Raw genomic sequence first — 25,704 nt, 5'->3', positions numbered from 1 at the left:
GTAAACTACAACAGATACACATCTAAAACTGTGTGAATAAATGAAGGAATCTGGTGGAGTTTAAGGAAATGTACAGCTGAGTTGAGCTTTTTCTCTCAGTCGTGTCCCATCGTCCTGTTGGACACCAGCAGTAAACAGCTCACTTTGGTTTGTCTGCATTTCTAAGCACCAACAGTAACTGGTGTTCCCAAGAATTTAGGATGTTTTATACTTTTTTAAAGAATGTGAAATGTTTTTGTAAATTTAAGTTTTTAAAATATCTTCCAGGCAGCTGTTATACCCCAGAACCCTGAAGTCACTCGTGACGTTCCTCACCATGAGCTGAAGGACCCGACAGTTAAAGAGTTTTTTGGATGCTTCCTTACAATTCTGATCCAACTCCAGCACCTTCTCCAGGGCCTTCTCTGCTTCACTGTACCGCTGTCATTTACACAGACACGCAACAGCAGTTAGTGAAAGAAGGAGTGGAGGAAATAAAATGATAGAGTGTTGTAGCATCTTTTATGCAGAAACATATAAAAATAAAGACACAGTTGCTTGGCATTGAAATGTATTATTTGTTATATAGAACTCACTGACCTTTAACCCCACCAGAGCACAGCCCTTACGAAAGTATCCCTTCGGCCAGTCGGGAGCCAGCTGGATGGACCTTCGAGCATCACTCAGAGCTGAGGAGTACCGCTCCAGAAACCAGTGACAGTACGACCGATTTCCATATAACCTGAGGCACAAGAAGAGACACGAACACACAGGCAGCAGGAGACTTTACTCAACCAAAGTGGATGTGAAAAAGGCTGAAGTCTGAGCTGGAGTCTGGGTTCACAGGTCAGCTCACCTGTGATCTTTGGGGTCGCAGAAGATGGCTTCTGTGAACATGTCCACCGCCTCTGTGTACTGGGCTTGCTCGAACATCTTAATGCCCTGCACTGGAGAAGGTCACACACACTTTTATGCGTAGAGTAGGGGTGACACATTCATTTTTTTGTCTTAATTCTTACTTATTACGCACTATCTGGCCACTTTATTAGGTATGTTTTTGGCTAGGCCAAACCATCCAATGTAGCAATGTCTGTTTTCAGTTCTCTGTGCTGCTGCAACCGTCTGACTTTCATAAACAGCAACTCGCTTTCCTACAGGCAAACAATCCAGCAGCAACAATTTATGATTAGCATTTTCCTTTTTGTTTATCATTATTAATATTATTATCATTACAACTGTTGCCATTATTACAGACTCAGTAATAAACAAAGTAGACTGATCACTTTTGTTGACAATATTTTAAAAAACTGAAAACGTAGCTGCTTCCTAAACATAAAATTTACAAGACGTGCATAATTAAAAGGCCAATGAGTATATATAAGCACATATTATTCATGAGTTACATAATCGAATACCGATCAACGCTCCTGAAATAGACACCATCTTTTAGAGAGAAGAAATATTTCTTCCTTTTTTGGGGAATGACTAAATATTTTGCAAATTTGGTCCAAAATTTGGAATTTGACTGGGCTTAAATCTAAAAATGGACCGATGGCATCTTGTGCACTGAAATTATTGCAAGGCTGCAGCAATGTTCCCTCTAAGGGGCGCGCGTGCGCAATTGCGCACTGCTGGCACGGTCTCTGCGCACAAAAAATCTGTTTTGTGCACAAAAAAAATCTAACCTGAATTGAAATTAAAGTAAATACATTAACAATCTGTTTTGCAGTGTTAGTCAGTGACTGGCTGCTCCCGTATGGGATCAGAACGCTGCCACCTTATCCCATAGTCCAGCCAATCACGCGATTCACATTCGTATATACGCAGCTAATCAACGTCGTTGACAGGCTATGACAGCGTCCTTATGTGCCGACACCGGTGTTTTAGCGAGCAAAACGGCGTGGCTGATGTGGAGTGAAGCCACGTTAATGACAACGTGTACAACCATTGGAGATGTGAGCAGGACAGATGGAACCCAGCCTTTCCTATTGGTCAAAAAATGTACCATGTGTCGACCAATCAAAAATAATATGGCAACATGGCATTTAGTGGTTTAAGAAGGGGGAAGTTTTAGGAGTGACGGCGGTGTTTGAGATGTGAGAGATTTGCGACGTTTAGCCCATATCTTGTGTAGTTAGTGTGTAGTGTAGTCAGTAGTTTTATTGTGTGTGTCAGAACAATGAGGCCACTGCTGAATGTTACAGGTGTTACAGCAGTGATACATCTCCTGCTATCAGGCTGTTGTTCTCCTTCATCTCATAGTGGACAGAAATTACTTTTTGGAGTGGCACAAATAATTTGTGTGGCATCAAATTTGATGCAGAACAGCTGATTGTTCTGTAAATAATTTGAAATGTTTATTTAAAAAAACGCCTTGGCTGCATTTTTAGGTAAACAGCTGCAAAAAACTTTGTTTGCAAAACTCAGTAACTTTTTTGAAGAAGTAACTATATAATTAATTGCCCAACATTGGTCATTATATGCTGTATTTTGCAGACAGAGTTACAGGACTCTCTCCCAGACCACAGACTCATAATACAAGTCAGAGCTTTATAAAAAATTAAAAAAAAAAGAAGAAGAAGAAGAAAAAAAAGAAAAAAGAAAGTTGTGTTTTCAAAATTGGAGTTCAAGTTATTTTTACTTCCAGTTGTGTTAACATGCTACACAGGTCATGAACAAGATTTTTTTTTAATTTTCATTGTAAGTGGGCTAAAGCAGTTAAGTAAAAGTAGTGTAACATAAATGTAAATGCTGTAATGTGATTATTTTAATAAACCATGTAACTTGGATGGATTCGATGCTGGTGTGACCACAGTGCACACGTCTGCTGTGGCTCACAGTGGTCCAAGGGACCGCTCAGGGAGTTTGTGTGTTCGCTCAGACACATGAAAAATTAGAGGGAACATTGGCTGCAGGATAGAGCTGAAGAAGAACACATGAGCAGACTCACATGTCAGGGACTCCCCCATCCTCCTCATTTCTTCTGTGTTCTCCTCCTGAAATCACCACAGAAAGTTCTGTCACTGCAGTCACGTCACTGGTTTCTAACTCAAAATACATTTAGCCAGCCGTACATGAAAGAGGATGGATCATATAAGCTCATCTCTGGGCTAGATCACTGGACCTTGCGTGTGTGTGTGTGTGTGTGTGTGTGTGTATGTGTGTGTGTGAGAGAGAGAGAGAGAGACAGAGAGAGAGTACCTGGCTGCTCCTGGCCTCATTTTCCTTGTTCTCTCTGGAGATTTGCTTTGCTCTGTTCATCAGGCCTTTCAGTTTAATGTTGTTGGCAGCGTTGGCCACAAATGCACTGCTGATATCCCACTCAGGCTCCTGAACCACAGGAAGTAACACAAAACCTTCAGTATTATAGAGTGACAAAAACTGAAGATGTCAATCTGCTCTGACCTGCTCCGAGCTAAAAATACATAAATCAGACTGGCTGATCTTTATGATCCTTTATGATCCAGAACTGGAGGCGCTGAATCCAAAACACGGCGCAGTAGCTTTAGTATTTTTTAGAGGTTTTACTGTGTTTGTGCACAGATCTCTTAGTTCTCACATCAGTTGCCTAAGTCACAGTTTATCCATAAATCAGAGCTTACCTATTCATAGAAATGCAAATACTTTCTAAGACTCTGAGTCGTGTCTTTGTGTGTGTTCAAATAGTTCTGAAACACATAAAAGTCAGTGCAGGTTTAATTTTATGATAATAGGAATACAGGTGTTGTGTACAAGTGTTTCACAGTCTAAGACCCGTATTGCTTAAAATTATTAAGGGAAAGATTTTTAATCAGAGTACAACATCAAGTCAGCTGCTTTGATGTTCATGAAAATAACAACAGCTGCACTAAAGGGACAACAATGAGACAACCCGTGAAACAGGAATGGTGTGGGACACCATGGACACTGAGGTTTTCTCCCTCCTCATCTTTTCTGACCTTTTTCATTAATTGTGCATTTGGTTAGAGTCAGTGTCATGAGGTGATACTTGGATCCTACAGAGGTTGCACAGATAATGAAGGTCTGCTGTCTCCCAGCACAGTCTCAAGAACACGGAGGAGATTCCAGGAGACAAGCAGTTACTCTAGGAAAGCAGGACAGGACCATAGAAGGTCCTTAACCCATCAGCAGGACCGCTATCTGCTCCTTTGTGCGAGGAGGGACAGAATGATCACTGCCAGAGCTACAAAATGACCTCCAGCAGGTTACTGCGTGAATGTCTCTGACCAAATATTTAGAAACAAACTTCATTTAGCGCCCAACATCCCCCCGCCCTGGCCCTGTGCTCAGTGCCCTGCACCATGGGGCCAATTAGCATTTACCATAGAATACCACAATTGACATCTCCACCACTGGCGCCCTGTGCTTTTCACAGATAGGAACAGGTCGCTGCCTGTAGCATTGTTCAGCAGTGGTTGTCTAAAATGGCACATCTATGGACCGACACCCAGACCTCTACAGGCTAGGCAACAGCAACCTGACTTCCATTATGGATTGGGATAAAATTCTTGGATCCAGTGTCAACACCCTACACTGGTGCTGTAGGTCCTGGGTCCTCCTGGTATGGCAAGAGCATGCAGGCAGTTCCTGGAGGATGAAGGAAATGTGATACCACTGACTCACCCTCAAACTCGCCTGACTGAAATCTAATAGAATAGCTCTGAGAGATCATGTTTCGTTCCATCTGACGGCTCCAGGTTGCACCTCAGACTATCCACGAGGTCAGTGATACCCTGGACCTCATAGAGTTCCCCCAGGACACCATCCATTGATTCACTTGGAGCATATTGTTAGGCATGCATACAAGCATGCCCAATCAAACTATTAAATGAGTTGCAGCAATGCAATTTCAGCAAAATCTTTGACTTTTGGGTGTCTTTGAATTCAGCCCTCTGTAGGTTGATCATTTTTATTTCCATCAGGTTATGTGGCCTCCTTTGGGTCCTAACACAACACCCAGTCCATGTCAGGATAGATGTTTAAAATGCATTGAGATCTGCCACTGCCACTGCTTTAAGCTTTTTGAACAGTGTATGTGCATGACGGTGCACCGTCATACCAAGTGCAAGTCATACCAAGCATGTTTGGAGCAGGTTATTACAGAGTAGAAATCAGTGTTTTCTATGATAAGCCTCATGTGTCGTACTTCCAGAACACCTTGCAGGTCTGTTAAACCGTTGAGTTTCTCTTTTGCTTCGCTGGATGAAATATGTTCACAGACACTCTGTTTTATTATTTATTTCCCACCAAATGGACGGGATAAAACACTAAGTACGGCTACCTTGCTTCAACCCACCTCATCTGACATCCAGTGGGACAGCTGGCGGTTCGTCTTGCTCTCCGTTGTGACGGCAGCCACTGATTCAGGATTGCATCTGGCTCTGGAATGAACGGCAGTCCATCGCTCTTCTTCTTTCATCTCCTCATCACTGTCAGTATCTGACACTTCTCCAGCTGCTTCCTCTTCCTGTTACAAAATAAAAGCATCACTGTGGAATAACTATAAAATCATTATATAAAGTGACTGGATAAGCTAGGCCTTCTTCAGTGTGGGAGTAGAACAACTCGAAACCTTGAGCTTTTGATGAACTGGATTTGCAAGAAGAATTTGTCTTCACTCAGTATTAGGCAGTCTCTCTCTTTTGTGTTGTATTTCACAGAAAGTGAGCATTTTATGTGTTAGATTAAAGCAGCCAGTAAACCCAATAAAGAAGAAAACAAGTGGTGATGTGATTGTTTTCTCTTATGCATTTTATAAGAGCCTACATTATAACAGAAGAGCAAAATGTTGTTATAATAAAGCCTTTAAAAATAAATGTTGAGCAATTACAATCTAAATCACAGACTGTACATAAAAATACAGACTTATGACTTTTGTACTTATTATAAAAAATAAGTAAGATGCAGATACCTGTGAGAACTGATACCTGTCTTTAAATTTACAATAAAACACAGCCTAGCTGACCTCAGAGCAAAGGACACTGAATGGGGCTGTAGCAGAGTAAATGGTTTTGTGTGCAACCTACAGACAAAGGTAAGAGCTGTGATTTCTACACAACAGATTTCTATTGTCTGTAATTTTGTATATAGTTTAAGAACATATATAATACTGTATAATAGTAAGTGTTGTCATTAAACCACCATTGTAAAAAGATGACAGTTCCACCTGTGGTAACATATATTTGCTGCCTGCAGTAGAACAACACAAAGACACCAAGCAGAAAAAAGACTTATTACATGAATCAGATACTGCATAACGTGGAGTGAAGGTGGACTGCAAAGTGGCTTGCAGAAGCACAGCAAGTGTGGGCAGGATAAGGCAACTCAGATAGTTTCCCAGCTAAGTGTGTGAAAGGGTATGAGGCATCAGGTGATGTGGTCTGATGATTGCAGTGAAAAGAAAGAAAAGAGAAAGAAAGAAAGACAAATGTGAATATTAGCACCGCACCTGCTCTGAAGCATCCTCCATCCTCTCCTTTCGCTCTAGTTTCCTCCGTTCTTTCTGCCTCTGAAATTAAGAGCAAGGACATGATGGCTATTGGATGATAGATGATGACATGAAACATGAGTAAACAGAGGTGGAGAAGCACACGTGTATTAGAATGTATCATAAAATGAGGAAAGAGGTTGGTTAATGCATTTTAACAATGTGTGTGAACAGGTGGAGCAGCAGGGAATGTGAGTAGTGCTAAGCTGTATGATAATGTAGCAGATGCAGTCATTTCAGTTAGAAAACAGCTTTTAACACTGACAACATACTATATAAGCTGTAGGTATCGTAATAGTACTGTGTAGACCTGAGCCACCACTCTGTTCTTTACACTTCGCTTCCAAGCAGCCAGACACTCGTGTCGTTTTTAAAGTGGGGTTTTTTTGGCACTAGTTCTCCAGGCTTTTTGAAGGTTGGCTGCTTTTCCACTTATCCACTCCTTGAATCTGATCATTTTAACTTAACTTTCACATCATCAATAAGCAGAGGCGGACAGGAAAGAAGTACAACAATGAGTGTCTACAGCCAACCTGTAACACAAAGCAGAGGCTCCGTCCTTGTTTGGAAGTCAAAATTACTGGAATTATGAATACAGAAAAGTACACGAAGATTTTGATCCACCGTGCAGTGCTATCTGGAAGGCATCTGATTACCAACAGCTTCACATTTCAGCATGAAAATTATCCTAAAAACAATCCCATTGCAGTAAAAGCATACACGAACACACAATGAAACACTATCAGCCATGGATTTCCCCAGATCCCAGACCTCAACTTTATTGAAGCAGTGTGGGATAATTTTAATGGAGAATGGCAGCTTTAAATGCCCTTCAAGAAGCCTATGCAGGAAGACTACTTTTACGAGAAAGTGTACAAACTCTGCTTTTGGCTTTGGCTTGTACATTAATACCATTCATGTTTACACGTTTAAATAAATTGCTGTACCTACTTCACATTTTCCTAGTGGTGGTTCAAGACTTTGTACAGTGCTGTTGTGACTTTTTCTTACTTACTTTCCTTTTGGCCCTCCTTCTTTCAGCTCTCCTTCTTGTTCTTTCCTCATCATCCAAATCTTCTTCATTGTGCATCATGGCCTGCTCCACAAACAGGAGCAAACACACACACATTCATTCCATGACTGGCTTTAAACACAAGCTGACCAAATGATGACGCATAGTTTATAATCGCTCAGTGTACCTGTGATGACTTCTGATCCTTCCTCCTGTGTGATGGGTCATGGGGTCCATTCTGAGCCTCCATCTCCTCCTGTCCAGAACCGTCTAGACACAAACAAACAGGAATATTCTCATTGCACTGAGCCGTTTTCCTGCAAAGTGACAGGACACAAAAGGCATGACGCGAAAACACAAACAGCCACTTTGCTATCAGTTTAACTGGGCCTCTAATGACGGGCATTTGACTATATTTTCTGTTTGTCTGTAGAGTACGAGAGCACGTGCTCAATTCAGATCTCTGACTGGCCAATTTCCCTTGCAAAACCATGCAGGTGATCGTGTGGCAGCTTCTTACAGAAGGAAAGGAAAGGAGGAAACACATAAATGTGTCACCTTATCTGATCTCATGTTTCCCCTTCTTTTTCAGCCTTCTGGGCAGCTACAATAAACACAACTGCTATTAACTTATTTAAATACAGGCCACTGTACATCTCTATTCTTAAAGCGTGAAAGAAAAAGCACAACACAGGATCACGGAAAGGTCAAAACTAAGATGTCAGTTTGCTGTTTGGGTCAAACAGACGCTATGTAAAACTCAAAGTACAACAAATATATCAGTGCCAAGTTAGATATTTGTTTAAACTGAAAAACATGCAAATAAATCTGCCTGTTTCTCCTGATAACGTCAGTGGGTGCATCTACATCATTCAAGACCACAAGACAATTTTCCTTCATGTAGTGCTTCCAGCTTACGTGCAACTGAAGCTACTTTGTTGTTTGTGTAAAAGGCACAGATGCAGGTGATTCTACACTCTATTTGTGGCATCAGTCTTTTCATTGATTCTTTTCTTTTCCCCCCTCGAGATGTTTGTCTCATGATTAAAGCCAAAATATAATCACAACTAACTCTGCGCTCTACACGATTCAATTGAAATTTTAATATGGTTAAAAAATATTGAAATCAGAAATGCAACTTGTTACAAAATGCAACATGCAAAATGTAAACAAAGCAGTTTTATGTAAGGAGTTGGGGAACTCCAGGCCTCAAGGGTCGGTGTCCTGCATGTTTTAGATATCACCCTGGGTCAACACACCTGAATCAAATGATTAGTTCATTACCAGGTCTTTGGAGAACTTCAAGACATGCCAAAGAGGAAATTTAGCCGTTTACATGAGCTGTGTTGGAACAAGGACACATCTAAAACCTGCAGGACACTGGCCCACCCCTGAGTTAGATGGTAATAAAGCCATCTCCATTGACAGGATCAGATAATTTAACAACTTAGGCTCTGGTTACGCAGGTCTAGAGACTGATTGGTGACCACCTTACAACCAACACTCACTACGGAGAAATGTGTATTTTCCAACCAACCATTGATTTGTTGGCAGTTTAAACCCTTTAGATGGTAAGTGACCACCTGGTGACCACTAGGGAAAACGTGTATTACCAACCACTAGTGAATGGTTGCTGTAAGATGAAGTGGTATACAGATCTGCAACAAAAATCTCCTTCAGATTGCTTTGTGACAGTTTGCCATAGTCTTCTGTAGTTTGCATTGAAGATGCCAACTTGTCAACCAGAAACTATTGCAAAGTACAGTGGAACTCCGACTTACGAATACCCCATTTAAAGAAAAATTCAAGTTACGAAGGCACTGAACGGCAATATGTTACGGCAAAATGCCCGTGTAACGAAATCCGCTGGCTCTGATTGGCTGAGCCTACAATGCCCACAATGCCTTCCGAATCATGTGACAACCCCTTGAACAACGTATTGTTGTTCTAGTTAGCAATTAGCCTATAGCCTATCGTTCAGCATCGCCTCACTCAAAAGGTGCCATGGGTGATTCGACTTACGAGAATTTTTGACTTACGAAAGACACTCGGGAACGAATTAATTTCGTAAGTCGGGATTCCACTGCACTTTACAGCCTTACTTACTTACAATCCAAGTCTCCAAGAATAGAATTACAACTAACAGTGGTAAATAACTAACAGTGGTAAAAACAATGAGAAAACACAGAACTCATGGAAAACAGCCACCATGACAAGAATAACGACTAAATTCCAACAATGCTAAAAACAATGGTAAAAAAAAAAAACAGCCAAACAGCAAGCTTGACCAGAACACGAGGGACCTCAGACTGGACCAGAAGCAGTTAATAATGTCTGATTTAAAACCGTCAGTTGTTGAACAGGTTCTTATGTTGGATGGGAAGATTATTCCAGAGCTTAAGGCCAATAATAGCAGAGGCCTGATGGCTTTGAGTCTTTAGGTGAGAAGAGGGAACTGCGAGAACTTGTTAGGATGATGAGTGCCTCAGTGACCTGGAGGCAAAATAGGGAGTTAAAAGATAATAATAATATTAATAATAATGGATTGGATTTATATAGCGCTTTTCAAGGCACCCAAAGCGCTTTACAATGCCACTATTCATTCACTCTCACATTCACAGATGTGTATTAAGGAGTTAATACAGGGCGGTGTTTAAAAGCACATAACAAAAATGTAAAATCTTTAGAACCCCACAGGTAGCCAGTTCAGCTGAGCTAAAACAGGAGTGAAATTACAATCAAGCAGCTGCAAACAACAGAGATTGGAATTAGTCGAACTAAAATACAAGGAGCTGCAGTAGTCCTGCCAAAAAAGTGTGGATAACTGTTTCAGATCCTTCAGTGCAGCAGCGCTTTATCCCATCATTGTGCTTCTGTTTTTCTTTTTAATGTTATTGTGTTAAAGTGCACAGAACAAAAGAACATTTTGAGTGTGACTACTTCTCTACCTTTCTGTGTTCCTTTTTGTTTTTTCATGACTGTGACAGACCTAGTAGGTCCTAGCATGGTTTTTCCTATGTTGGCATGACTAATGTTTATTACATGGCACCACAGTTGTGTCTGTTTGCATAAACATTTGCCTACACAGAGGGGTTTTCAACCAACACACCTTCTCCCATGCAGTCCTCAGCACGTAGCTCAACTTTGTGTATGCTGAAGGCTGACTAGTTGACAATGCTGACAGATGTGAAAGAAACTCAATGATTAAAAATAAAATACACTATGAAAAGCAGAGACAGTGGCTGCAGTGGGCATTTTTCACTGTTTTTAACACCTCGTTTCACTTCAACTCTTTATAGGTTACTAACGTTTCCACGCCTGGAAAGGACCAGCAGCTGCACATGTAAGAGTATCCCACAGGCTGGAGGGCTACTGTCTTTATTTGACAACAGCCACTTTTTGTAGGTAGACGGGCTGTCCATAACTCCTTATGGATTACCAATGGAGGAGCACATAGAGTCCATTGGGTATTGCCAGCTGCAGCTGACTCTACTTAGCAATTATACCAGGAGCACTTAAGTCCAGGAAGAGAGCTCCAATACCAGAGAGCTTTTCTCCAGTGTGTCCTGTGCATTTGTAGACTCTTAGTTTCTTAGAGCGTCCCTCCTTTTTTAACTTTCAACAGGTGAGTGGAGGCTGTGGTGAGGGAAACGCTTGTGGGCCACACGAGGAGATCATCATGCCTGAAAAATGCCTGACACATCTGAGACCCTCTGGACAGAAATAGTGCTCAAACAGCTAGAAGCATTCTAGAAATATTTCACTCTTGCTCTTGTTTAATTTTCAGCTGAACATTACCCAGTAAGTTAAACTTTTCAAATTCAAACAAGACACATTTACCAATCAATCAATTATTAAAAACTCAGACGGGATGCCAGAACTGGGATGGTCGAAAAAATGTCACACCCAACCGTTTCACAGATCAGTGACCTCGCGCTTAAACTAGAAGCAGGGAGGGCCAGAGCAGCCTGTGCATTTCAAGTGACTATATTTACTTTTTATAGAATATTTGACATGCCACTGAGATTTAAAGGTTTCAAGGGTTACAAGGGAACCTCCACCTTTATCACACTTGTTAATGACTATATTTGCAAGACAGTGAATCATGTAGTAGTTAGAGGTTAATAAAACTGCCTGCAATTTTTTTACTTCCTGAAAAATCAATATGTTGAGTAGTCATAGATAGTTAGTAACTTGTTGAATTTTTTCTCTCTAAAGTATTTCCTTAATAGGTTGCCAGTTTGAATAAACCATGTAATATGCAAACTTTGTCTGGTAAACATATTTAAACATTCATCAGACTTTTCTATTTAGACCAGAAGTTGGGTGAGATGCCAATTAAAGGAGCCACTGGTCATTTTAATTCTTGTGTGAGTTTATTTTTCAGCCATTCAAGATTTGGTCTGCTGTGTTATGAACAACAGAAGAGATCAAATGAAACAGATTTGAAACAGATTCTCCTCCTGCTGGCCACATACAGAATGTAAAAGGGAAATTTTTCCAGTGTGTTTTGTGTTGGTCATCATTTTGTAAGTGCAAACTGATAGACTTGCAGAGAAAGAGCAGGCATAAAATCATTAAAATGTTTAAATCACTTTTAAAAACACACTTTTTTTCAAAGGCCTTCTAGGAGTGTTATCAGAGCCAGTTTGTAGTCAGTTTTTGGTCATTCTTAATCTTTTTACTTTGTTAATCTTATTCATTGTATATCTTATTGTTTATTCTACTCATGTTGATTTATTTTTATCTTCTTTTTCAATTATATATTTGTTTTGTTTATTGATTTCATTGTATGCTTAAAGTATGGTTTTAACTGCTATCTCTGTTTTATTATTGGAAAGCACTTTGGTCAACTTTGTTGTTTTTAAAAGTGCTATATAAATAAAGTTGGATTGGATTGGATTGGATTAAGAATCCTTTTGTGAGTCAGTAATGAGAGCAGTTTTCTGTTGCTGAGCTTCCATGCAAGCTGCGCTCTGAACAATTTGTTCTGCTGCCCTCGGAGCAAAAAGAAGTCAGAAGTTCAGTCGGAGAGCACCCTGGAGAATAAGTCCATTTCATAAAATGTCTTGTGTTATCAGCCTGCTGCGCAAAAACAACATCAAGCTATCTGAGCTCTCAAGGTGGTAAATTTTTAAGTCTTGAGGCTAAGGCTGATGATACATTTGCACACTCCTGGCATGTAGCCACATCTTTACCTCAGCTATGTCTTCCTGATATGAAGCAAACCTTTTCAGTTATCGTTGTGAAAAACCAAGACCACGTAGCAGAAGGAAACCAGAATTATCTCATACTACCTGTCCATTTGCATTGCTTGATAAGAAATTGAGTCGGAAATGTGGGAATGAGTGGGAAATCTCTGGCGCTAAACGTACATTGGTACAGATTGCCACACACACACAACAAAGTCTCCTATACTCCCAAATATGAAGGCAAAGAGGGGGAAGGAAAGAATATACTTTATGGTGTCATGCGAACATTTTTACCCCTCAAAAACAACATTGCTGCAACTGGTGCTAAGCAGAGCAGACTTTTTCATCAGAAACAGTAAGACACTGAATCGTTTTACCTTTCCGAAATGGCACCACCTGACTCAGTGGCACCAAAGACATGCAAAGGTATGAAAAGAACAGGAAAGAGGGAAGATGTTTACACGGGTGCAACAGGCTTGTTTTGAATTATCATCCACATTTAGCCAATGTCAAATTACAGTTTGAAACAACATCACCACAACATAAATACCACTTACATGAAGACAGCCTATAGAGAGCTATTTTACAGTATGCATTGTGGGGTTTTTTGGGTAGGGCTGCCCTCCATGCTTTAAATTCATGTGTTAGTAGTGGAAGATCAGCTGGCATGAACAGATTTCAATACATATGCAAGGTTGCATTTTATATGTCATCAAATCAGGTGATATCTGTGGTGTTTCATTTCATACTGTCTTTATCAGATTTACTAAGAATACAGTAATCCAAAGATATGCGGACAACAACTGATTAATATGATCATGTTTCAGGGGAGCTTATTGTCTGATGATTTTAGTGTCAGAACCGTCTTTTTCTTTGATGACACACAGCCTTCTAATGCCACCGGTTTAATGTAGCCAGCATAGTTTCCATTTATATTCATTCTTAAAATATTTGACTACACAAATGAAATGTGAATGACCATTTTATGATGAAACTGAATGAAGCTGGATGTTTTGATGAGGCATTTATACGCAGTTGTCTGAAGTGCTTAAACTGTGTACATGCAAAAGCAGACACTTTTTTCAGATTCTTGCTTTGATTTTGCTCATGTATTCGATTCTTCTTCTAGAGAGTTGTACTCAAAGTAAATAACTTGCATGTAAAGCACAATTAATGCAAAACAGTGGCGTCTTCATCCCTTTTTTGTGCTGAACTTGAGTTAAAAATCACATGCAGACACTAGCATACTGCTCTGATAGAGATTCTCGTCTTGCAAGTGAATGAAATGCCCCAGTAATAAGACGTAATATGAATAATGCCGAGTGCTGCAGAACAAAGCGCAATATGCAAGTCCCGATTTTTATTTCTGTCAATATGATGAGAAAACAAGTTCTCCTGGAGGATTTGCTAGTTACGCTACTAAGTAAGCTAGATAGTTACATGTTACAACATGTGCATCCTAATCATTTACTAGCTTCTTTTTGCACTGACTGTGATTAAGAGGCTTCATGAAGTCATTCATTTAACTGGCACATTTAACTCCATCCAACTTCATGACAAAAGAAACATGGGATTGAAATACAGCCAGGGCTATGACAATGTGGACTATTAGACTTTTTTTGTATGCATAATCAACATAGACTCAAAGGTTCAAAAGTAAAAGGACAATTCAATAAGAGGAGGTTTCGTGGCTAGGTGAGGTCTATTCTTTTATCATTTTATATCAAACTAAATTGACTTACTAAAAGATTTAGATTTTCTTTTCAAGGGTTCCAGAGATATAAAAAAAAAATTTTTTTGAAATGGCCAAAGCACTGTGGATATATGGATGATGGCAGAATTATTTCCTTGGTTTAAAAAAGGTCCTTCAAAATATCTAGTCAAGTCAACACTCTCACACTCTTGATGAAGGAGGCATATTGTTGTCAGGGTCTACAATCAATAGATTCCTTTATGAATCCAAACAGAGTGGGTTACACTCAAAACCATAAAGACCAGATTAGACTGGAAGAGCCTGCAGAGTTCTGGAAGAAAAACTTCTTTGGACAGATGAAACAAACATGAACTTGAACCAGAATGATGAGAAGAGAAAAGTATGGCAAGAAACAGAATCACGATCACAATCGCATTACATTATCTGTCAAACATGGGCAAAATATTCATGAAATGGCTGCCAGTGGAACGACGCTAGTGTTTATTGATGATGTGGCTGCCAGCAGAAGTGGCAGTGCCTTTGTTTTCATACGCACATGGCGGAAAACAAATGCTGCAACTTCAGTGGTGTGGAACTGGTTTAGCTTTTGTCCATCAGATACACAACTAAGCACTATTTTTGGTAGAGCGTGCTAGCGGGCCGTCGTTATTACAGTTTTTTTGGAAAATACGGCACACTTAAAATCAATCCTTTGATTTTTCTGAAAGTCGACAGAGCCCCTTATCATCCCGTGTGCCTTATGTTTGAATTCTGGTTGTGTTTACTGACCTCAAATCGATTTTATGTACACGGTGACAGCACTCGAAAATCTGTCAAATGTTTTAGTACGACTGCTAAGCTATGAAGCCGCACCGCTTGATGGATTGTCGGAGCATTACTGCTATTGTAGGCAGGAGCCTTGCAAAGTGATACGTACTGCGCTTCAACATAGTATTACCGTATTGTGTGTATAACCTCTTTTTACGTTTTGTGGATATTATACATGCTTATGCTGAGGATATGTCGGCCAATTTCCACTGGAAATGCCTTTTGGTTAAACTGTCAGCAAGGATTTGCACTGTTACATTTTTATATAACTTTAATGCACATAAAATAGCTGCTTATTTAAGTGAAAATACATTGATGACTTTTTTTTTCTTTTTGCACCAATAAAGTTGTGGAGTTGTAAAGTGTCGATTATATTGTCAGTTATATCCTTATTGCAAATGTAATGTGTTTCAAATGTATAAATGTATAATGATAAACATTTTTGGTCATATTGCCCTGCTCTAACTCCAAACCAAATAATAATGACTCAAAGCATGCTCAGAGCAAAGAAATTGAATAGTCCTCAAGGGACAAGTCAATCACCTGATCTCATCCTGAAAGAGCAGGATTTTAAGTTACTGAAGACAAAGGTGAAGCCAAAGAGACTCACAAACTACTGAACGTGGCTGCAGTACCTTGGAGAGAATCTTAATGGATTAAACACCATGATGGTGATTTCTAAGGTTATTTTGCCATGAGTCTTTGTCTCAAGTTTGTTTTTAAATTTGCTCGAGAAAACACGTTCATTTATTGAACGAGATTATACAGGTGTGTGATACATTCGGATTATTTGTCACAATCTGCACCAGATATTTGGAAATGCATCTAGAATTGTCTTTAAATTAATCTGGGAGCATGGGAAAAGACCACTGGAAGCATCAGGTCAGAAGATGCAAATTCAATTAACGCAACAGGAAACGAATATCCTAAAAATCCACCATTTTCTCCTGCTTATCCTTACCAGAGTTGCAAGGGGGCTGGCGCCCATCCCAGCTTACCATCAGGCGAGAGGCAGGGTACCCCTTGGACAGGTCACACATAGAGACAGACAACCATCCGCACTCACATTCCCACCTATGGGCATTTATATTAGTAAACCTAAGCCACCAACATAATTCAGAATACAAATCAGACATGTTAGTTTGCATTTAAATTAAATGTTAATATTACTGCTGCATGTGATGAAATTTCTTAAGGGTGACTACAAGATTCCACTGTGATGAACAAGCATGTCAATCAATCAAGGCTTTATTCGCCACATGCAGATTGCCCTGCAGTGAAATGGGACCCCCCCGACCTTACACACACAACACAGACATCACATGGGGATACAGGTCGGAGATCGGTAGCGTTACGAAAGAAACACTGAAATGTACACTACAATGGGAAAGTCCAAGAGGAAAAAAAGAGACCTCTACTCATGCTGGGCTCCTATGGGAGGTGTCAGGTTTTAGTTAACGGACTCAGGCGCAGACCGGTACTCTTTACAGAGTTTACAAATTTATTTACACAACGACACCAGGTGATGCTATTTACAACGTGCTGGAGGGAGGGGAGGGGGGTCCAGGGTTCCGGGGTATGTGAGGGGAAAGACGGGAATCCGACGCCCTCCAAAGGCTCTCTCTCTTCACTCCCCACACTGGGGAAACACAAATCCACTCACTCGTCCACGGGATGATAGGCAGGCAGGGAAAGGTCCGGGAAAGGTCTGTACACAGAAACTTTAGTTAGAGGCGAACAGACGGAAAGAACTCACAGATTCTGATTCACAAACTACTGAGCGACTGACGCTGATAGCTCAACGATCCAGCGACGAGTGACACAGTGCTGCTGTCTTAAATCGGCCTTGTGATCATCCCGATAGGCAGCAGGTGCGTGGGCCAGGGGCGGGAGCCCATAATGAGCTGGATCAGCTGGTGAGGCACAGGGACCATGACAGGAGGACAGGATATCAGGATGATTCAGCGAGTTATGACTGCTCTCTATTCAGCCTAGGTTTGTAATATTTACTCAGCAGATTAAGCACCATGGGAGCTTTCAGATCAGGTATGAAAGGCAACATTAAGTTATGTGCTACATGCATGAGCTTGTGTGCAATCTCCAAAATGTTAACAAGAGTGTGTACTGCTTTAGTAAGTCCTCCAGAACTGAAACAGGGCAGCAGGTTGAGTCTACACTGCAGTTGTTATTTGCAGTAAAGAACGACAAGAATATGATTGGTGTAAAGATTCTTCTGCAGTTTATTAACAAGTGAAAAACGTAAACTTTTTACTGCAATTCAAAGAAATCTATGTAAATCCACTAATTCCTTCGAGTGATGTCATAAAATAATTGTTTTAATGATGTTTAAATTAGGACGTTGTGTTACATTCACATGAAAACAGAAAAATGTTATCTTTGTTCTTTCAAAGATAAATATATTCTCAAATCGGTTATTATTCAAATGGTGGCCCCAAAGTGACGTTACACAACAACACAGTCATGCACCACTAGCAATCTGAGGTTATCTTTCAAACATACATGCTGTTCTCCCAAACCTATTTACTATTTTATGCTGACTGCAACAGAAACCTCAATATCTTCTCTAACTGTTTCATGGTTAAAAAAAAAGTTTCCAGGAAAGTGAAGCAATTCTATCCCCTGGACTGCTGGAAGAGTTTAAGGGTGATAAATAAACCCTGACCTTGCTCTAAAGACAAGCAGTACAGCAGAACAGAGAGGCTTCTGACTCAGACATACAGATAAACGAAACAGAGAAAGTAGTCTTTGCGCACATTTCACTGAAGTGGTAAGCTACCAAGGTCCTCGCATTTAATCCAATTATATCTTTGTGCGTTTTTTTCCATAAATGACAGTGTTCAAATTCATCTGCAGGTCTTCCAAGGCTGTTTACCAGTAAAGTATGCTAACAAAGCATAAGAACTGAGCTCAATGTTTTTTAATAATCAACTGCAAACTATTTTGGTGAAAAATAAAAAATATTAGACACATTTCAAGAGAGAGAGGCATAACTAACCTAATTGCACCGGTGAAATAAGGTCATTTGCTCGGATTATGTTTTTACTCACAGACACGTGGTATGACATAAATATGATTCCAATGACACTTTAAATCTACGGAGGAACCCCACAATAGCAAAGATGATGGTAAAAGTCTAAAGAGTTGTCCACACAGCGAGTGATTCTCTTCTTGCTTTTTGCTTGGTAGTTACTGGACACTAGTAGACCAATCCCTCCAGTTGCCTAACCAACCTTATAATGCATTAAACCCAGAGCATTGAATAGGAGAGTCGTGCCATCACCACGTGTGATGCTGAACTATTGCGAGACTCCATCATCCTCGCAATAGTTCAGAATGTTAGTAACATATGCTAGCCGCGCCATAGCATTATACCAGTATAAAGGTTTGAGATGTATTTTAAAAGGCAAGAACTTAAAAAAACAACTAAAAAGCTACTCAAGGGCTCTGGTTTAAACCTATTCCCTCAAATCTCAAACAGTAGCATTCTTTGCTCTCATTGTTAGTTTCAATCACTCACCTCAAAGTTGGGAGAAGTTTAATTCCGGTTAACCCGCCCGCTTCACAATGCCCACAGTTATGTCACTTGCTGTGACTCAAAGTCACTGAATGTCACTGACTTTCTATGGCTTCTGATTGCCAACCTGCTGTGTGGACACTCCCTAGCTTCCAGAGGAATTTTTTTTTTTACTTTATTCTTTTCTTGTTTTAGGAAGAAAATCAGAAATCATCTTATGCAATTTCTAAAAGATAGTGATTTTATATCCCAGCAACCACTAAAATTAAACTTTACTTAGATTATGTTTGTGAATACCTGCCTACCTTCATCAATACATCATCTTGAATTTTGACACAAATTCTTTCATGCTTGGAAGCTCTGATACACATAGGTCCATAACCTTTGGACAATGGCACTTCTTTTTTTTAATTTTATTTTTGCCTCTATAAACTACCAAAGCTAATTTTACAGAAGCAGTAGTAAGACTGTAGACTTCCAGCTTCCAGTTACAGCCACTTTTATGAGCAGTCCTTCAATTTCAGAGGCTCAAAAGAAAGTCAACAATTAACTGATTGTTTCATAACCAAGTGAGGTCTGTGTGATAAAATATGTGGCGCTGATTCCTCACACCATTTACAGAGCAGAGGAACTTGCTTCCATTTTCCAAATTTGAACCGTAATCAACTTAAAAAGAAAATAATTTTACATGTTTACATTTAGGTAACAAGTTTCTTATCCAGCCTCTGTATTATAGCTGTGACATTAAATTCAAAACGGGTAGTTCCCCCTATTTTAGCAGCTAAATCTTTTGGCTAATTAGTGCCGAGGCTAATCACACACAGACGCACCCAGTTTTGTAAACAAATACAAGACTGAAAGACGCATGCAGGACATGCTATCGCTCTGACTCATGTGTGTCTTTATGTGTTGCTTCATTGCAGTAAGTAGATCACTATAATTCCTGATAGGACAAAAAATGAATTCATGGTCTTCTTAATCATATTTGTATTGGGGGGGGGGGGGGTATATATTCCTGTCTTATTTCTATGCCATGTTTAGTTTTCACCAAACATGGTGCTGTGCATTATGTCCACAGCCAAGTCTTAGTCTTCTAGAGGTTTTGTGTTTGTTCCCCTCCAAACAAGCCTTTCTTTATCCGTCGTGTTCGAATTGTACTTTCATGCTGACTGAGGTCTGTAGCGTCTGAGATGTAGCGCTAGGATTTCTCTGAGGATTGCATGGTCTGATGTTGGGGTGAATTTGCTGGGACGTCCACTCCAGTCACAACCAGTCACTGTCTGTGACTAGGGTTTTTATGTGTTACTTAATTCCAGTAAGTAGTTCATTATGATTACTGATAGGGCGGTAATCATAATGAACCCGTCACTGTCTGTGACTGGTTGTTTTTCAATTCCATTCCTGTCCTATTTAAAAATGTGTTTGTAAAATGATTATCATGATTGAAACCACAGGGCCAAATGTGCTTGACAAGGAATAAAGCTGCCCTTTATGATACAAAAGCTGCTGTAACTTTAACTTCTTCTGTTCTCTGTGTATTTTGGAACCGGGGGAGGTTGTGCTTGAAAGCTTTACTCTGATTTAATGCCAAAATCTGTGACTCTTAACTTGAAGTGTAACATCTTTTAGTTCCTGAAAATTTACCAAGCGATTAAAAGAAAACCCATTGGGACCTTTAAGAGATTTAAGAGAATGAGCTGCTCAGTCACCTCAATAACATTTCTTTTTTTTAAATGTTTAAATGCTTGTTTCTTATGCAGCTATTTAGGAAAAGCAGCTCTTTAACTGGAACTAGAAAGTGAAACGCAATTCATACTTGGAACTGTTTTTCGTAAGAGTAGTAAGAAGATGCTGATTTCAAATTGTGTTTAAAGTACCGAGATGTACAATTCTTCTTTAAGATGTGAAATAACATAAGCACTGAAAAGTCAGGGGAATGACGTTCCCAAGCAACACAGTCCAAGGACACGAGGAATGATGAACATGGTAGTACTGATACGAAATACGAAATAAACCTAATTTATGTCTAGAGGTTATAGATGGCAGGAAGAGGACCGTGTTAATGGTGTAGGCGTTTGTTTAACCAGAAAATTAAATATCTTCAGCTGCCAAAGTCATGATACAGACAGCAAAGGTCAGAACTTGAAAGAAGACACAGTGTGATGAAGGATGTTGGGTCTAGTAATGCTTCAGATTCCTGTCGACTTTTTATTACTTTGTTGAAGGAACATGATGAATTTAAAGTGTATCATCAGTTTTAAATGTACATGAGCTGAGTGCATATTATCCCATATGGAAAAGATCTAAATCTTATAAAGTTTGTATCTGTCTTGTGTGAAACTTGTATGAAAAGCATACAAGAATTAAAACAGATATAAGATCCCTTGAAAAATTATATAAATGAAACTTGTATGTTTTGGATACTTCCTAAAACAATATATGAAAGTAATGAGAAAGTGGCCACTTTCATGAGTAAATCATGTAAGCCTTATATGATTCACTATATGAAGTAGGCCACATCTTATGCAAAGTTTTTTCTATTTCTTTTCTATATGGGATATTACACACAGATATTTAATCATGGATCTGGCAGGTTACCTGTAGATGATCCCACTCAAACTGATCACCATGACTACTGATGTTCTAAGAAGTGGGTCTCTCAAGTCTTTCTATCATTATCATTCGATACTGGTGTATCCACCGTAAAGGGCATCCATGTGGGTGCTCGTCACACGTGGTGTGTCGCTAACATATACGCCACGCCATCGTATATCAACAGGATCCCAGGATACGCTCAGTGAAACTAAAAACAAGCTGAGCTCAATACCTGCCTATTTTTCTTTGCATTTTCATCACTTGAAAGTCATTAATGTTCCACAGGGTGTGGTTTCCACATCACAGCAGTCTGCATCCTATGTGGACGATTAGGAAGGGCTGCACGATTACAGCCAACACAGTTCAACATTGAGATCATAATAATTTGTCACAACTTTTCATTGACTGCAGTGACAACATGTTTTTATTTCAATATAAACACAACAGTGCTTTTACATCTGTACTTTATATAGAAACACTATATTTCCAAAATTATTCACCCACACATTATATTCCAAGTGCAAAACTAACCCGGAGACTATCCACCACATAGTAGCAAGAACTAAGATGGAGGCTGAAGCAGCATACACTCAGAAGCACATCCAAGCGACTGTCAAACTCCTGATTTATGGTAAGGTTGGGGTCATCACTGATGAAGTCGTCTCCTCATGGGATTAAAAGAGAAATTTGTTTTAAAAAAACAAAGGGCATCCATATGGATAGACACTTTCAGCGATTGCCCAACACTGAATAGCACGGAAACTGAGCAAAATTAGAAAACTGTGGCACTAAGTGGGCAGGCTCACAGCTAAATTTAGCAAGTAAACTATGCAAACAGAGCCTGGAATGTCAACTAGCAACCAACTACATTGACATAGTTAAAGGCCATGTCATACATAAGGAATTTCCGTTTGGATTTAGTTTCAGGTTTCATTTTCATTCATAAAATTCTGTCTCAACATGTACCTTTGGTGGTTAGGGAAAAATTTAACTGAAAAAATTGAAAAATAAAAGTACAAAGGAAGGAGGTATTTCTTGTAGTGCTCTTTGGTACATTGCAGTGGAATGAGTGGTTTGCTGAACCTGCTTCTGCGTGAGATGAGGCATGTGTGACGGAGATTCAAGCTCCAAACCAATACATAACCTCACTGACTTATAAATCACTTTCTTTAGTCTTTTAGTATTTGATGCCCCTGTGCACCCCACCATAGAGCACAGCACTGAACCCCAGGCACATAAAAGTCCTGTTTATTGTCATACATCTGTACGTCTGTATTGTATGAGTGATTTTGTTCTCCTGATGTTCACAAACAAGTTTTCCTGTTATTTCTAGTAATTTGATTTTTAAAAATGTATATGGTGCTGAATTAATTGAATCCCTAATTTTAAAAATTGTTTAAAAGTCTTCTCATTAAAAGTCCTTTCATGGTGATTTTCCCACTGAGGAAAGGCCAAAACTTCTTTGCGGAGGGCACCAAATTTGTTTGTATGCAAACAAAATTAAAGTACATTTTACTGCTTTCAGTAAAATTCAACTTTTATTTTCTGTCTCCTGCTGCTGGCTTGAATGCCCCATATTTGGAGTGTAGACACTTTTATTAAGTCTTCATTACATGGATGACGTTATTACCGGTCATGGCTGACCATAAACTTAAAGGTTACAGTGGTGGTCAGACCAGTTCCTGTACATTCTTGTGGGGCTGGCGTGCAGCTCATTTGTCAGTCAAATATTTTTGGTTGTGCTTATAATCCTTTTCCAGCTGAGTCTAAACATAGTAAACGCCCAAACAGGGCACCTAAGATCTAATTCATTTGCAAACAGAAATGGAAATCATCATAACAGAAGACCAAAAGTACAATTTTGAAGCCATAAAGGTCTTAAATATGAACTGTGTGGCACCCATCAGTATAAATGCAGACTTTATAAATGACTTTTAAAATAATGTTCAGCTTTAAAAACAGCAAGCTGCTGTAGTGAACTATTTACCTTGTAGTGTTCACTCTTTAACTTTAGTTAAACAGTTGATTAAAAGTGTGAATAGCCTTTGGAACTAAAGGGTCTTCGGTCAATGTCATTTGTATGCTCTGTTTACACACTACATAGCAGATCTATATGAGTGAGACAGACTACAAAAAACTCAGATTATTATTACTCAGTAGTAATAATAACTTGGATGCTCATATATGTGCTTTGTTCACAACAGACACTGTTATAAATTAGTGATGCACCAACCCTGTTAGTCATTTGATACCTCAACTCAGGATATGTGCCAATAAAACCATGTTCCAGAGCAATCTTTCTTTATCCTTTATTTATAGTGTTTTTAAAAAAGGCAAAATGCCACAAAACCAATCTCCAAAACCTCACAGCACTTTAGTAATCTGAATGATTCCTATAAAAGCCATGGATTACTGTTGGCTGCTACTGGCCTATTAGTCACACATAGCTAACAATAATCAACTGGCAATAACAATGATGTGTGTGCGTGTGTGTGTGTGTGTGTGTGTGTGTGTGTGTGTGTGTGTGTGTGTGTGTGTGTGTGTGTGTGTGTGAATGTGTAAAAATATTACTAGTATTATAAATCAGTAATGTCATACCTGATACTCAATGGGACATTAATAGGATTGTGTAAATACATATAGTGCATGAAGCTGAACTCGGATTAAAGTAAAGTGAAACAGGTGGCAGCTCTGGCAATAACCTTCTTTAAATACAATAAAGGTATAGATGGCCAGTTACTATTACTGTGGTTGGTTTGTGATTGTCTCCAAGGTATGTGTATTATACATAAACACTGATAACAATTCCAAAGAGCCCTCATTTCTCCACAGAAATGTTACTTTGGTGAGCTCTGGGCTCTCACTCAAGTCAGAACTCACTGTAAAATCAGGTCACTTACACAAACACGAAGAACAATTAAAATTACAGGCAGGAGTGACTAAAACGCCCACTCTCCACCTGAGTCCAACTTCTATTAACCTAAAAACACAGTTTGGTCTTATAACACTCAAAAAGGCCACACTTCATTCATATGTAAATGTAACAATGTAGCAACTATAGAAACTCGGAAAATGCCACCAACATCATTATATGTTGGCAGGTGACGGATAACAGTACAGCTACTGAATCTCTGAATAGTCTGTTTGACTCTTTATGTTTTATACATCTTTCTGGCATATTTTTCTAACACATATACAGACTATTTCCGAAAGTTATTAATTGTGAGTGCTACTGAAGCCTGGACAATAGGGGCTCTGAGATACAGTATTCAATAAAAACAGAAAGTCCACAGAGCAACCAACCAGTGTCACCACTTTATTTCACCGAAGAGCCGAAAGTTGGTAACGGCTGGCTGGCAGTATTACTCACCGCCTCTTAAGCCTAGCAGCCGGCAGATATCTCTGGTGAACTTCATCAGCTTTTACCGTCCACACATTAGCGGGCCTCACTCGGCATTAAATCCCAGCTGTCCCTCTGTACACAGTCACACACTTCCACCCTTCATTAAGCGCCGACAGCTCGCCGGTGCCAGTACCGGCTCATATGAAACATTCCCCGCTGATCCGCCTCCGATTGTACGGTCATCAAGTTAACTGGATTACAGCAAAACACTTTTCCGGTTATTGCTTTCAACAATAAAATAGGAAAAACGGCTTCCTTTCCACACCCATCAAAATAAAACCGCGGAAGCGTTAACGTCGGTCTTTTCATAATTTTCCTAAAGGCTTGACATCAAACTGCGAGATTTACACGTTGAAAAGAATAGAAAACAATATAATATTTAAAGATCAATAAATTGTACAACTACAATTATTTTTTTGTGGGTTTTATTTAATGTTTTGTCAATAATTTTGTTTTACTTGCATTTTAGATTCATTTATTTCATTCTGTTAACTGTTCCAGCATTTAACTATAATTCCCTATGAGGGTTTAATTCTGAATAAACTATCCTTTTTTTTTTTACATGTATTCACTTCAACTGAAGATTAATTGAAGATTAAAAATATTAAATCCTGTAGTAAAGCCATCAACAGGGGATATGAAAGGAGCATATACAAATGACATAGTGATTCACATCAAATGCCTCTCAACACATTTTCTACTGTATCATAAGCACCAAATTTTGCTTATAAGACAGCAAATTTAAATATGTACTCATTTGGTTTTCTTTCTTCTTTTTAAATGAAGTTTAAGCTGTTTGAAGCCCAGTAAAAACAATGTTTTTTTTCCAAACTTTATTTGAAATTATAAAGTGAACAGTCAGTCATTCCAGTTCAGTTTGTAAAAAAAACAATGTATTTGAGGGTTTACTTGAGCAGATGTGAAATGTAACAGTGAGGTCAGAGGTCAAATGTGACATGATATTTGGATGTTTAGAATAC

The 25,704-nt window shown here is 39.3% G+C and overlaps 3 protein-coding genes across 3 annotated transcripts in view; 2 read left to right on the top strand and 1 right to left on the bottom strand.

Moving 5' to 3' along the window:
- The window catches only part of LOC309708562 (uncharacterized protein), a 29,870-nt gene extending 4,960 nt beyond the window's left edge, over window positions 1-24,910 (bottom strand). Inside the window, exons 1-10 of the mRNA XM_082536699.1 lie at window positions 24,692-24,910; window positions 7,666-7,748; window positions 7,482-7,562; window positions 6,428-6,487; window positions 5,276-5,446; window positions 3,181-3,309; window positions 2,930-2,975; window positions 836-926; window positions 580-721; window positions 316-420 (exon numbers count right to left, since the gene is read on the bottom strand). Of these exons, the coding sequence (XP_082392825.1) occupies window positions 316-420; window positions 580-721; window positions 836-926; window positions 2,930-2,975; window positions 3,181-3,309; window positions 5,276-5,446; window positions 6,428-6,487; window positions 7,482-7,562; window positions 7,666-7,748; window positions 24,692-24,737 (954 nt within the window). The 5' untranslated portion in view covers window positions 24,738-24,910. The remainder of the gene's footprint in view (window positions 1-315; window positions 421-579; window positions 722-835; window positions 927-2,929; window positions 2,976-3,180; window positions 3,310-5,275; window positions 5,447-6,427; window positions 6,488-7,481; window positions 7,563-7,665; window positions 7,749-24,691) is intronic.
- The window catches only part of LOC309708559 (piggyBac transposable element-derived protein 4-like), a 209,237-nt gene that overhangs the window by 15,593 nt on the left and 167,940 nt on the right, over window positions 1-25,704 (top strand). The gene's annotated exons all lie outside the window — the stretch shown is intronic.
- Window positions 1-25,704, top strand: part of LOC309708567 (uncharacterized protein) — a 243,165-nt gene that overhangs the window by 136,752 nt on the left and 80,709 nt on the right. The window lies entirely within an intron of this gene.

This window comes from Aulonocara stuartgranti (assembly GCF_965226115.1).
Source record: "Aulonocara stuartgranti genome assembly, chromosome: 6".
In the NCBI taxonomy this organism is placed as follows: Eukaryota; Metazoa; Chordata; class Actinopteri; order Cichliformes; family Cichlidae; genus Aulonocara; species Aulonocara stuartgranti.
The sequence above is the reverse complement of the archived record's forward strand: the minus strand, read 5'-3'. Positions and strand labels throughout refer to the sequence as shown.